We start from the raw sequence: 13,587 nt of genomic DNA, 5'->3' as shown, positions 1-13,587 counted from the left end.
ACCCTGTGGGACTATCTTCGGCAGGCATGCAATACCGTTAAAACCCTAGGGCACCCGAGGTTTTAACAAAGCTCAAGTCTCTTCTTGGTTCCTCCACAGTCTAGTCTGTTTCTTCAACTCTAGGTACACTTGCAATGAAAAATACTGACCATCAAACAGAAGGCTTTATAAAAATTAGAAGCTTAAGGCCATTTAAGAAATGTAATAGAAACTGCTAGCAAATGAACCTCAATAGACTACATACAGTTTTAGCAAACAAAAAATTATAAACCTAGAATAAGGACATTACAGCAACATAGACCAGGAGCATTAGGGCTGCTGACCTCAACAGCAGCCACCACCTGAGATGGATGGGCTGCCAAAGTGGTATCAAGGATTCCTACAGTTTGTATTTAGTTTTATCAGGTATTACATACTGTAAGTAACAATCAAAGAAGCACAGGCTACAGAACATTAATTTTAGACTATTAATTCTAAAATATGTAGAGAATATTAATTTTAAGCTCACAATTCAGTATACAATCCAGTGCAGCAAATATGCTTTTTATTTCTATGGGCTATCAACCAGGTAAGCCACGAGTGATTAAAGAGACTCAAACTAAACATTCATAAATCGATAGTAAAGTTTATTTAAACTAATACAAGTATCAAAGAGCTATATTCATGGATGTAAAATTACCTCGGTCTGTTCAAACACAGTCAGCGGGTCACTTATTCCCCTGTAGTTAAAGGCAAAGTAGAAATAGACACATGCACCTGCATCATATGTCTGCGTCACCCTAAAAAACAAACAGACAAAATCCCCGCAAGGCTTTAAGTTAAGTGAAATCAGATATAACATCTAGAAACTTAAAGGCAAGATCATCGGAATGATTTGCTTAAGCCACTCTCTCATTCTCTACCCAGACTCCTACTCCATGGAAGCAACACAGATTGGCTGGATGAAGGATCTATAGGAACTAATTGCACTATTTCTTACAATTTTGCTAAGTCTGGATTATCATCCAAAAAAAGTTTAAATTTAAAAAAAAAACAAAAAAAAGTTAAATTTAAAAACAATGTAAATGTTTCTCCAATTGCCCTGAAATAAACAAAACCCCACCATTCACACTTTCATTCTCAGAAAGAATTTTTTTTTTCATGAAGTATCTTGCAGTTAAAGACAGTCCCAAAACAGACTAAGTGGAACTTGGTGATCCATTGTATCTTCTACAGTTTCTCGAAGTTAACAGAAATAAGTATGAGAACTTAAAACTAGGAAACAAGAGAAACGTTCAAATACCAAAAATGATTAGACTGGGTAAACTACAGCATTCTCCACCAAGTTCACATGAAAAATTAGTATGACTTTGAAAACAAATTGAATGATCATATCAAATGCAGTGACGTGACCTTAAAATAGTGTCTCTGAAGGTTTTATACTCTGGGTCCCCTAAGTGTGCATGTTGTGTGTGATTACATAAGATATCAAGAATGTTAGATTATGAAATCATAATCTGATATATATTTGGGCTTTCAAAATGCAATTAGATGAAGCATTTAAAAGGGAGCTAAGGTAATCATAGTCAAATCTCTGAATGCAATTTACAGAGGTTCCCACAAAGAATTTAATTTAACAGAAGGAGCAAATACAGAAAAAATACTCTTTTTACTACACAATACAAATAGAATCTAATCTAAAATTTTAATGGCCTTTTAGGCCAAATGTTAGGTGCCTGAGAACAGAAGAAATGAACTGTTTAACAATGCTACTGTCAATTTGCCAGCTGTGTTTTTCTTCTAGTGTTAATCACACCCATAAAAAAGATCGCTTGAATGTTTACATTTTAAGTACCAGATTTACAAAGTTTAAGAAAAATGGAGAACCATTTTGACTATGAGGACATTATCACTAGGAATAACAAACTTAAAATAAATTTAAAGGATACATGAATGAAATGAGTTTATAGAAATTAGTAAAATATACATTACTCATATGAGAATCATTAATATCAATAAACAGAAAATGTAACTAAATATTAATAGAGCAGTGCCATCTTCCAATAAATCCAGGATCTATATTATACAGTTCCGTTTTTGTAGATAAGTAGGCTTCTAAAGTTACAACACAACTTGACTGATCAGTATTGCCAGCCTGGTGGCGCAGTGGTTAAATTCACACGTTCCGCTTCTTGGCGGCCTGGGGTTCGCCGGTTCGGATCCCGGGTGGGGACATGGCATTGCTTGGCAAGCCATGCTGTGGTAGGCATCCCACATACAAAAAGTAGAGGAAGATGGGCACGGATGTTAGCTCAGGGCCAGGCTTCCTCAGAAAACAGAGGAGGACTGACAGTAGTTAGCTCAGGGCCAATCTTCCTCAAAAAAAAAAAAAAAGACAAAGTAGAAATAATGAAAACATCTTTTGGAAAACTTCAATTTGGGTCCATTTCAGAAAGTGACTCAGATATAACACCTTTTAATAGATCAGTTCTATCATTTAAGCACTTAAACACCAACCTCTTACAAAATCATGGGGACAAGTGACAGTGTGGCTGCCAAAGTCATTATATTATTCTTCAATTTCTAAAAATCTTTTGAGCTCTACACTTTCAGAGTACTTTACTTGTATTAGAATCACTGGCTAAGAATTCCTTCCCATAAAATTTCTTCACAAAGTTTAGGGTTAAAATTTCTATTCCAATATACAAAGTGCCTTTTAATGGATAGAAATGAAATACAGTTATGCGCTGCTTAATGATGGGGACACGTTCTGAGAAATGCATCATTAGGCGATTTCATCATTGTGTGAACATCATAGAGTGTACTTACAGAAACCTAGATGGTATAGCTTATTACATACCTAGGCTGGATGGCAAGAATCTTATGGGATCACCATCATATATGTGGTGCATCACTGACCAAAATGTTACGCGGCACATGATTGTAAATGAACTCAATAAATGCACCCTACAACTGAATTATTTTCCTTGGGATCTTTGATTTCAATGAGATATATAATTATTTAAAATTAATTTTGGAATAGCTTTTTTAAAAACTAGTTTAAAGAATACATCCCACACATTCAACATATACATTCAACACAGAATAATTCCCTTGGCCACATTAAGCAGTTCAAATCAAACTAAACTAAAATCAAACTCTAGTTAAATGTTAGGTTAATCAAATATAAGCTGTAAGAACTATATTTAAAACTCCTATTTATCAAAACCATTCAAATAACTAGACTTTGCACATTCTAAACTTTGGTTTTCTAAGATGATCACAGAAGCTGAGCATACAAGCTTTTATCAGAAAATCATTCTCAAAAAAATAGGTACTTAACAAATGACATGGCCAGTTTAGTCTATGTATACCAATTCTATCTCTGCTACAACACGTAATGAAGATCCTTAGGCCTACCTTCTGAAGAACTAAGACTTAAGTGTTACTACAGAAGGTGTTCTAAGGCAGAATATCCCAATCACTTTCACTAAGTAGTGGTTTATCACAATGACACTTTTATAATGGAAGAGAAGTCTCGAGAGATGCTGACTAGGGAGGTGAGCAGAAGGAAGGAGTGACAAAATCTGCTAAGTTACTACGTGACAAAATAAAGGAATAAGAACTCTCGGCTACAAAAGAACAGATTCAATTATTTAAAGTGTTTCAAACTTCACTGGTAATAAATGATTTATGGATTATTAGGGCTGATTTTTTGTCAGTATTTTACTAAGAGGCCTGACAGACTAGACCGTCAGAAGAAGAACCAAGTATCAGTCAGGGTTGATAACGTAAATAAATTTTTTTTCTTAGATTTTAAGATAAAAGGTTCATTTTTAAAGATACCTCCAAATTAAAAAAAAAAAAAAGAACATGTACATTCTTACATCTTTATTTGGAAAGGTTCTAAGACCAGTCACTAAGCCACCAGTAGCTTTACCAAGATTTTTACTGTACAGAACAAGGCCCCTATTTTCCCTTCCTTCAGATATATCAAATGCCCAGCCAATAATCTCTAAAAATCCACATTTTTGGGTTTTACATTCTCTGATTCTACCCCGAATATACTTGTTCTAAAACAAGTTAATACATAGACTTGACTTGGTACTTCCTGAAATGCTCTTCAAACCCTGACTCTCTCTCCCACAAAGAAGCAGAAGAAATAATTTCAAGGAGATCTTTCTGATTAACATGAACAGTTAATGTGTAAGAAAGATGATTTCCTCACATCTCATGGTAGAATTTTACTTTCTTACCCAGCAGAGGCACGATTTAGCAAATTCTAAAAGATACCTGTCCCAATGGGGGCAATAAGTAGAACTAAGAAACACAATATGGTAGTAGGGAAGTACAAAATGAGAGAGTGTAAAGATAGAGAAAAGAAGAAAAAAATCATAGGAAATAGCAGTTGAAAGAGTATAGAAGTATTTCTAGTCTTGCAAAGCAAAGGAAATTACCGTGCTATGTCAAAATACCAAGAGGGTTTAACAATTGGATGACTTCATAAGGATTTGGCATTGAGGAAGAAAAAAAAATACCCAGATTTTCCTTACTAATACTAGTATGGATTGTCTACCATAACCTTAATGTAATTATATCACAATAATAGATGGCATTTATATAGCCCTTCTAGGCTTTCTCGTTTCATTCTTATAACAGTCCCATCAAGTAGATGGTATTACCACTAATCTACTAATGATCTACTAATCTACTAATGATAAATTTAGAGCTCAAAGAGATTAAATTACTAACAAACAGCAGAACACTGCCTTAACCCTTAGACACACGTAATGTTACAAAACAAAGAAACTACCAATAAAGACATTACACTATTTCCAAAATTTCCCATATTTATTCATGCTTATATTGCAAGTTTTTACGTTTCTATAATAAATATTGGCATTATGTCCTTGAAAACCACACACCCAAGCACACCCCCACACACGAAAAAAAAAGAGAAGCAATTACATAATGCAGAACAGAATGTTCAATAACCTTTAAAGTGCTGGACTGCTACTGTATCATTTACTTTACGGCCCCTGTTCTCATGATCTGTCCTAATTTCCCTTTATTCTCCCTTCCAGTTAATCCTGTCACTTTTTAGAGAAGTCAAATGCTTGATTCAATCCTGATACATTTAATCTTTTGGTGTTTACACAGAAAATTAGTGTCAAAAGATTGAATACAAAGTGCCTTTTCTCAAGAATACCTCCTTTTGGGCTGTGGCTATTTTACAAAGAGGACAAGGTCATCAGTTAACCATGATCCAATATGGAAGACACTAGCTACATGTGGTGTTTTAAATTTAAATTATTTGAAATCACATAAAATTTAAAATTCAGTTCCACAGTCACACTAGCCACATTTCAACAGCTCAACAGCCACATGTAGTTTGTGGCTACCATACCGAACAGGGCAGAAAGAGAACATTTCTATTATCGCAGAAAGATCTATTGGAAAGCAACAAGTTACTCTTCATTTGGATCTTTCGTTCCACTCACTCCTTTATTCCACACCCATTCATTTAATCCACAACTAAAAAATGGTTAAACTGCTTTTTCTCTGTTGAAGAAAGAGCTATGCTGACTGTGTATATAATTTATAGTTTCTTGACTATGTATGTAATTTATAGTTTCAGTGAATGAAGGAGTCCTTCTCTTATTCCAGGAGCTCAGACATCTGGCTCTTCACTGCCATGCTGTCCAGATAGGGTAGAAGGCTCACTCAAGAAAGGGTGTTCTACTCCTAAAGGGCTCAGGACTACTGTAAAATCGTAATGGCACAATCCTAACAAGGTGGTAAGTGAAGTTGAGAAAGGCTTGCTAAGTGGAATAGACTGAAGCTTTTCCTCAGCTGGCAAATTACACTACTCCATTAATTAAAAACTAGTTTTTTTCCAGAATAAGAAATATAAGTATAAAAAACACTCACCTGCATGTAGAAAGAGGAGCAAACTGAACACCCTTCTCTTTGCATTCTCTTGTTATTCTTTCTTTTACATTTCTACAGAGATCTATAACCCTAGAAAACATAATTGAATACAAAATTAAGTTTTCAAGTAAGTTACAAAAATTCTAATAAATGCTGGTTTATCTGGCATCCTTCAAGTCAGAAATTCTCTTAACTAAAACTTTCATACTTATTCCTCCAAGAATGAACAAGCTTTGATCATTCAAACTGAGTCTTCTATTCAAGAGAATACTCAAATCTCCTGAAGGTAGTTTTCTATACTGAGGAAAACCCAATTTCAAAATAAATTTAATTGTAAGATTTTAAAAGCTTTGAAAAAAAATCAATCTATATCCATGGCTAAGAAGTATTCCTTAATTTAAAAATAATTTAATTAATAATCATGTTATACAAATGTTCAATAGCCTATTCTCAAGCACTGAGCTAAAATCCAGTTCAACAGAGACTTACGAGGCATGAACTATGTGTAAAGTTATGCTAGACTGTTTGATATTAAAAGTCAATGAAAACAGACCAGTGAGGGACAGTTCTTAAAGGGGATGAGGGATTGATAATATTTAATAATATTGATCTATTTTTTAATGTGAGCTGTAATGTAATATTATAACCACATATTTTGTTTCATTGGGAAAATAAAACTCTTAAGGTATATATAAGCCATTTTATTCTCCAATAAACATCCTGGCTGCATACTGACACTGATTCTGGGCTTCAAACTTTAGTCTCTTTAAAATCTGGAGAACTTTTCTTTGAAAAGATAAAAGAATCTCAGAAGGCTGGCCTATTTCTAGTCTTAAGACTTATTTGACTATGTGAGAACCAATTTGATAAAAATAACATTTAAATGGATTATGCTTTATAAAACACATTGAAGTTATCTTTATTTCCAATAAGAATAAAGAACATATGATTAAACTATAAATATGAAAAAGGTTTTAGTGTTTTATTAGCATGTCAAATTTTATTTTTATAAATGTAGTATCTGGAAGATTTATAAATTCTAATTTTACTAAATTCTGCTTTATTCTATGAGAGATACGGGCAAATACAATTTATCAATGTTATCTATGCCTCATTTATGGAATGATAAGGATGCATGTTTTTAAAACATCTCTTGCAAAGCACTTAGACTACTGAAATTTAATGTGTCTTTAATTTGAAAAACCAACTTATAAAACAAATACTTTAAATATAAATATAGGGCCAGCCCCATGGCCTAGCGGTTAAGTTTGGCACGCTCCACTTTGGTCACCCAGGTTTGGCTCCTGGGCACAGATGTACACCACTCATTGGCGGCCATGCTGTGGTGACAACCCACATACAAAATAGAGGAAGACTGGCACAGATGTTGGCAAATCTTCCTCAAGTGAAAAGAGGAAGATTGGCAACAGATGTTAGCTCAGGGCAAATCTTCCTCAGCAAAAAATAAATAAATAAAAAAAAATAAAACCTACTAAGCTTTAATAACTACGGGGGTTAAGAATATTACAAACTTATAAAAGTAACAAGTTCTTTATCATGACTCCAGAAAATGGAATTTAAGTGCTACATAATAATACATAATAGTAATAATGAGGAAGAAAGGGGACAAAGAATAGCACTGGACGGTTATAACCCTCAATGGGATACTTTCTAGAAATGATTTGTAGAGAGGGAATTCTAAAAGTATTCTCCCACAGAACTTGTGCAAAGGTCAATACAATCCTTTTGGACCAATCATTATATAAGAGATAAACATAACTGTGTATTCTTTTAAATTCTTACCTGACCTATTAGCAAATTTAACACTGTTGACCACTTCCTCCTTGAAAAAAACTTCCCTGGACTTCTCTCACATCACTAATTTTCCTCTAAATCCTCTAGATATGATTCCTCAATCAATTTTGCTACTTCTTGTTTGTATGACTATCCTTTAAATCCTGGGGTTCTCTGGGCTTCTTTCTTTGGCTCTCTTTTTTTTCCTTCATCCTTACTGTCTCTATACCCACTCCTTTGGTTTTAATCACAAGTCTCATGCTGGTGTCTCCAAAATCTTTAAATTTCCAACTCAGACCTTTTAGACAGCCATTTTCATAGGCTGCATTCTTACACTATTCCAGAGTTCACGCACAGGACTCTAGGCAGACTATTCATTGAGCACCTAACAGGTGTAGTCACTGTTCTAGGGCCACTGAGGAATACACAAAAACTAGTAAGGTGACGAATCCCTCAAGACACTTAGGCATGAAAAGCCCAAGCAAGCTAATAATGTATGAGAGTTGAAGACCCTCATCCCATGGGTTGCTGCTAAACATGGTCCCTACCCAGCCAAAGGTGTGAAACAAAATGGGTTGCTAAATGGGTAGGAATGTAGCTGCTTTCCCTTAACGTTTTTTTATTAAAACTTCAGCTAAGGAAGTTGTTTTAAATGGAAACAAACCAAATATGTAACCCTGTTTAAAAGAGATATTGTCAGTGAGTCAATTAAACAAATATATAAGTATATACAAGGAAAGAAGAAAGAGAAATGAAAACATAGTGCATGATTAGCTTCCACAGTTAGAAGAATAAAAAGACAAAATGGCAATCATCAGTTTGTAGTAACTGATGACAAGGAAATTCATAAGACTGAAGAAGTAACACTACACTAGCCCACTTTCTCCAGCAAGGAAAGGGGTTAAAGACTCAAGTGGTCTCTGAGACAACTATCAACAGTGGCCAAACTACATCTCCTGTTCAAAAGCGTCAGATGGTGACGAATGGATAATTCTTTTTATTTACAAGATTTATTCCCCTTAAAATTGAACTTAACTAAATTTAGCATCAAAAATTGTGAATAACAGATTGACACTATAATTTAATTATTATCTTACAACACAAAGAATATCAGCATCGATGTACCAAAAGTCATAAACTACAGAAGATGAAGACTGAATGGAGAAAAGTAAAAAGTTTTCTGAAGGAGGAACAGAAGATGCTAGGGTAGAACAAAAATGTTAAGATACGTAATATCTAAAAGGTGGATTCATGCGGATTTGTTATATCCTATATACCTTATGGTAGATTTAAAATAATTTGTACATTTTATAAAGAAAAAGTAAAATGTAAGGTATACTAGAATAAAATGTACTAACAATCTCAAGAATTATTACTGAATGAGTTAACTCACAAGTCCATTTTTAATAAAACAACTTCATATTTCCTAATCAGTTATTATTAATTCCCTAACCAATATTTGTATGTGTAATTTAAAAATAGAAACTGTACAAAATTTCTTAAATTGGATTTCTTTCAGAAATCACTTAAATGCAGGTTAAGACCTTGCTTAATAATACATATACAAATATCAAAAGCTAAATGATGTATTACAAAAGAAGATCAAAAGGTTTTACAATTTGGGAGGACTTTTTAGACAACATTTAAGCATACTAATCACATAAGAATTTAAATCAAAGCTAAGTAAAACCAATAGTGACATTTAATGTTCAATAAGATTCGTTAAAATGTAAACTTCAATAATACCTTCCTTCTACGTGACATGGACAAATTTGCCTAAAACTGAAAAAATGGTTTGCAAAAATGACATTCTAATGAATTTAAATATTAAGATAGTAATTTAAATAAAAGTGATTCCGTTTCAATGTTTTTTAATAAAATTTTAAAAGTTTACATAATCACACACAAAGATATATTACTTCAGCAACTCATATAGCATATTTTAATAATATCAAGCATTTTATTTCATTTTACCTGTCCCAAGGAGCGGAAGTCTCAAAAGATTCTCCTAATACATAGTATTCCAAACCCAGGTCCTGTTAAGACACATACACAAAAATCAAGAAATTCTAACAGATGCAGAAGAATCAACGATACACTAGTATTTCATCTAATTGTTAGCATTACATGTTTCTAATTTAACCACCATGGCTCTTTACTATCCACCTGATAGGAGCACTGGAAAGTGGCCCCAAGAGTGAGCTATAACCTCCGGAGGACAGGATCTTTGTCTGTCTTCTTCTCCTCTGTACCTTTGGCACCAGGCAGAGTGCCAGACATGGTAGGAACTCAAATCTTTCTCCAATGAATGGCGTCTCTAGCCAGTAACTATGTACATGTAGAGAATATTAGCAGAACAGATTTTCAGTGGTCTAAGCAGTAAATTAACCAATACCAAAAAGCGGTCATCAGGATCAAAGGAACAGGGAGGGGAGAATCGGGGGGAGGAGGGGAGAGGAAGTAGGACTAGAGGAAGGAGACGATAGCTCCCTTTCTTAAAATCAATTTCTAGTTAAAAACAAATTAGAAAACATACGGCCTCTCTTTGTTGTGACTGAATAGATAGAACATCTGGAAGCACCTCTGCTAGGAAAATATTTTATAGTACAGAAGATATAATGCTCATATGATAAGTAACTTACAATACTAATTTCTTTACCCTGAGTACAAGTGTTTTAATATTGAAACTGGAAAGAGCAATTTACAAGCCACCACAGAATTGCAAAGATATGAAAGAAGATTTTATAAGGTAGCAAAATTAATACATATTAAGTTTTCACTTCTAGTAAAATGAATCACTTTAACTTTTCCTGGTTGGCAGGAAAAATCCCCCAAGTTATGGATCTGAAATGTGTGTTTTCTCTCTTACGCATTTATTTATTCAGTAAACACATATTTGGTGACAATAGTAAGCACCGGGAAAATAAAAAATAAGATAAAACAAGTAACCTCTCTCCCCAAAAAAATCTCTAACTTGCTTTTGATTCAGCTTTAACATTAACTGGAACATTAATAATAAGAAACTTACTCCAAACTGTGTCTGTGCTGTACTTGTTACAGTTAATTTCATTTTCTAGAATTCTGAATTTAGTATTATGGGAAAATGGCCAATATCCTTAGAGAAAATGCCTAACAAACAAAATTTTATGTATACCCAAAACGTTTACTATTGGAGAACTTGGGGTAGTGACAGTCTATGGAGGTAAAAGTTATTTATAAGACCTCAAATCATTTATTACCTTTCATGATCTATAAATCTGTTAATCACAATTCCCAGCACAGTGCACATGCAATAAATGTACTTTTCCTCATAAGCATGGGAGGAGATGACAGGAAGACCTACATGCTTCAAATTTACTGCAATCTAAAATTTAGATCTTACCTAGAATTAAATTATTTTTAAAATGAGAACACAATTCAAGCTTTCTTAGAGAAGTACAAAAAACCCTTATATAAGTTTATATAAGTATTTCCTTCAGAACAATTTCCAAGTAAAAAATTATCTGGGGAAGCCAAATTCTCAACAGGATATTTGAGAAATGACGTTTTAATATAAGACCCTTTAAATTACATAACAAGCTATATTTTTAAAAAGTAACTCTAGCAATAGCAGAAAACAATTAAGAAACTTGAGTTCGTTACAGCCAAAGTAGAAAAATAAAACAAAATAAATGAACAAATGAATAAACTTTCAAAAGAATACTCCATATCAACAAGCATAGCAAATTCTTGAGGTTAACACGACTAAGAAAGTTTCTCACAAATAGAAAATCTAGAATTAAAAAACTTTTAGAGCTCAAATATACACAAACTATTTCTTTAATTCTATATAGTAATCATCATCAGTGAACTAGTAAGTACTTGGAATAAAGTTAAACAACAACTTTTAAAGACAGTGAAAGAAAGATTTACATATCTGTAATACAGATTATGGATCAAGTGAGGAATGTTACTAAATAAGACAGCTTGATTCCAACCAAGCAATGTTAGGAACAGCACATTCAGCTTCCAGACAGGGAAAGGTTCCATTCTTTTAAAGAGCAGAAGGACCTATTAAATAATCTTTAAATTTCTCAAAACCATATATGGAAGGGTTAATTGGGCTTCTAAAGATTTACAGCTAATTCTGGGTTCATGTAAAAGGATGGGCTAAATTATAGTAGGTTAAAATTTAAGAATATAATAATTTTATTCACTCAAATTAAGAAAAAGTATTGTTTGCAACACAAATTGACAAGGGAAATAAGAGATAACTTACCCGAAGGTATGCAATGACATAGGTCAGCAAATAACCTCTCTGTCCATTGTCTTCTCCAGCTGCTAATCCACTGTAATTACAGAACAAACAATATATTTCAAATGAACTAATAAAAATATACAAAACTGACAAAATTGATATGACATCTCAAGATAACTGCTTAATAGATTAACATATATTACATTGCATCTCATTTTTATTTTAATCTCATTTATCATAAATATATCAAAGAGCTATCAAAAGAATTAGCTTCGATAAGAAAAATCTGAAAACAATGTTAACATTTCAGTTTGGTGATTAATTTCAAACTTTGATCCACCAAAACTAATAAAACTGACTCATATGAACTCAATCATATTGTCAACAGAAAATCAGCCATGAGAAACAAGCTTAAGTAATCTTCATAAACATAGCAAGTTAACTTAAAATACACTTATTTTATTTATACTATATTCTACTCATAAATTCATGTATTGTTATAGTCTTATTCATACATAAAGATCTACAATGATTGACTAGGATCTTCCAAATACCAAGAAGTTTCTTGAATACTTGAGCACACAGTGTTTGGAGTATTAGATATGGTGTTTATTTTATGGAACTTATGACTTAAATGAGAGACAAAATATACTTAAACAGAAATATTAAAGTTTATGAAGCAACATATAGACAAGTACAAGACCAAGAGGTACGGTCTTATTACCACAAACACATGAGCTATCCATTTCAATTTGAAAGCAGTTTTATCCATAGAAACTGAGATCTAGTCACAATTAATCCCATATAACATAATCCAGTCCAAATGCTCTGCTTTGTGAGAGTCATTCCTATTTTAAAAGACTATGAATGATTACTGATTTCTACTACTTCAGTGAAGAGTTTTTAATTTTGCTTTTTTCCATCATCAGGCAGAAATTAAATTTTAACTTTTTGTTTTGTTTCATTTTTTGAGGAAGATTAGCCCTGAGCTAACATCACATCTGCCGCCAATCCTCCTCTTTCTGCTGAGGAAGACTGCCCCTGAGCTAACATCCATGCCCACCTTCCTGTATTTTATATGTGGGACGCCTGCCACAGCATGGCTTGCCAAGTGGTGTGTAGGTCTGCACCCAGGATCCAAACTGGCAAACCCTGGGCCACTGAAGCAGAATGTGTGAACTTAATCCCTGCACCACTGGGCTGGCCCCAAATCTAGCCCCAAATTTTAACTATTTTCAGTTAACAAAATAAAACCCCAACCTCACAAAGCACCCACTAAAAGAATCCCTCAATAAAGCCACATAAAAAGAAAAATATCTTTTCCCACGACTTTCTTGGATCACAAATTGATGATTAACTTTTATGTCTCTCTTCTCAATACCCTTACTGCACCTCCTTGGCTTCAGAACACTAAACCCTTAACCACGGTGTCGCCCAAGACTCAGGTCTTGAGCCTCTGTGATTTGAGCCTCTTCTGGAAGAATAATTTCTCTTATGGCTTCAGTTAACACCTTATACTTAAATCCTTTCTTCCTGGCAAGTTTTCCTTGGATTTGGCAGTAAGTAAATAATGCAATGTAGATGCACCCTTGTTCTATACAAATACTGTAAGGCAATTTTAGTCTAGAATATATGAGCTATATCAG

At 33.5% G+C, this 13,587-nt stretch overlaps 1 protein-coding gene across 3 annotated transcripts in view; it reads right to left on the bottom strand.

The window, feature by feature from the left end:
* The window catches only part of AGPS (alkylglycerone phosphate synthase), a 139,449-nt gene that overhangs the window by 21,294 nt on the left and 104,568 nt on the right, over positions 1-13,587 (bottom strand). For all 3 annotated transcript variants that reach the window (XM_023622056.2, XM_070241276.1, XM_070241275.1), the window contains 4 exons: positions 11,963-12,032; positions 9,679-9,740; positions 5,911-6,000; positions 680-779 (listed from right to left, as the gene is read on the bottom strand). In XM_023622056.2, coding sequence (XP_023477824.2) covers positions 680-779; positions 5,911-6,000; positions 9,679-9,740; positions 11,963-12,032 — 322 coding nt within the window. The remainder of the gene's footprint in view (positions 1-679; positions 780-5,910; positions 6,001-9,678; positions 9,741-11,962; positions 12,033-13,587) is intronic.

This window comes from Equus caballus, chromosome 18 (genome assembly GCF_041296265.1).
Source record: "Equus caballus isolate H_3958 breed thoroughbred chromosome 18, TB-T2T, whole genome shotgun sequence".
Lineage (NCBI taxonomy): Eukaryota > Metazoa > Chordata > Mammalia > Perissodactyla > Equidae > Equus > Equus caballus.
The sequence above is the reverse complement of the archived record's forward strand: the minus strand, read 5'-3'. Positions and strand labels throughout refer to the sequence as shown.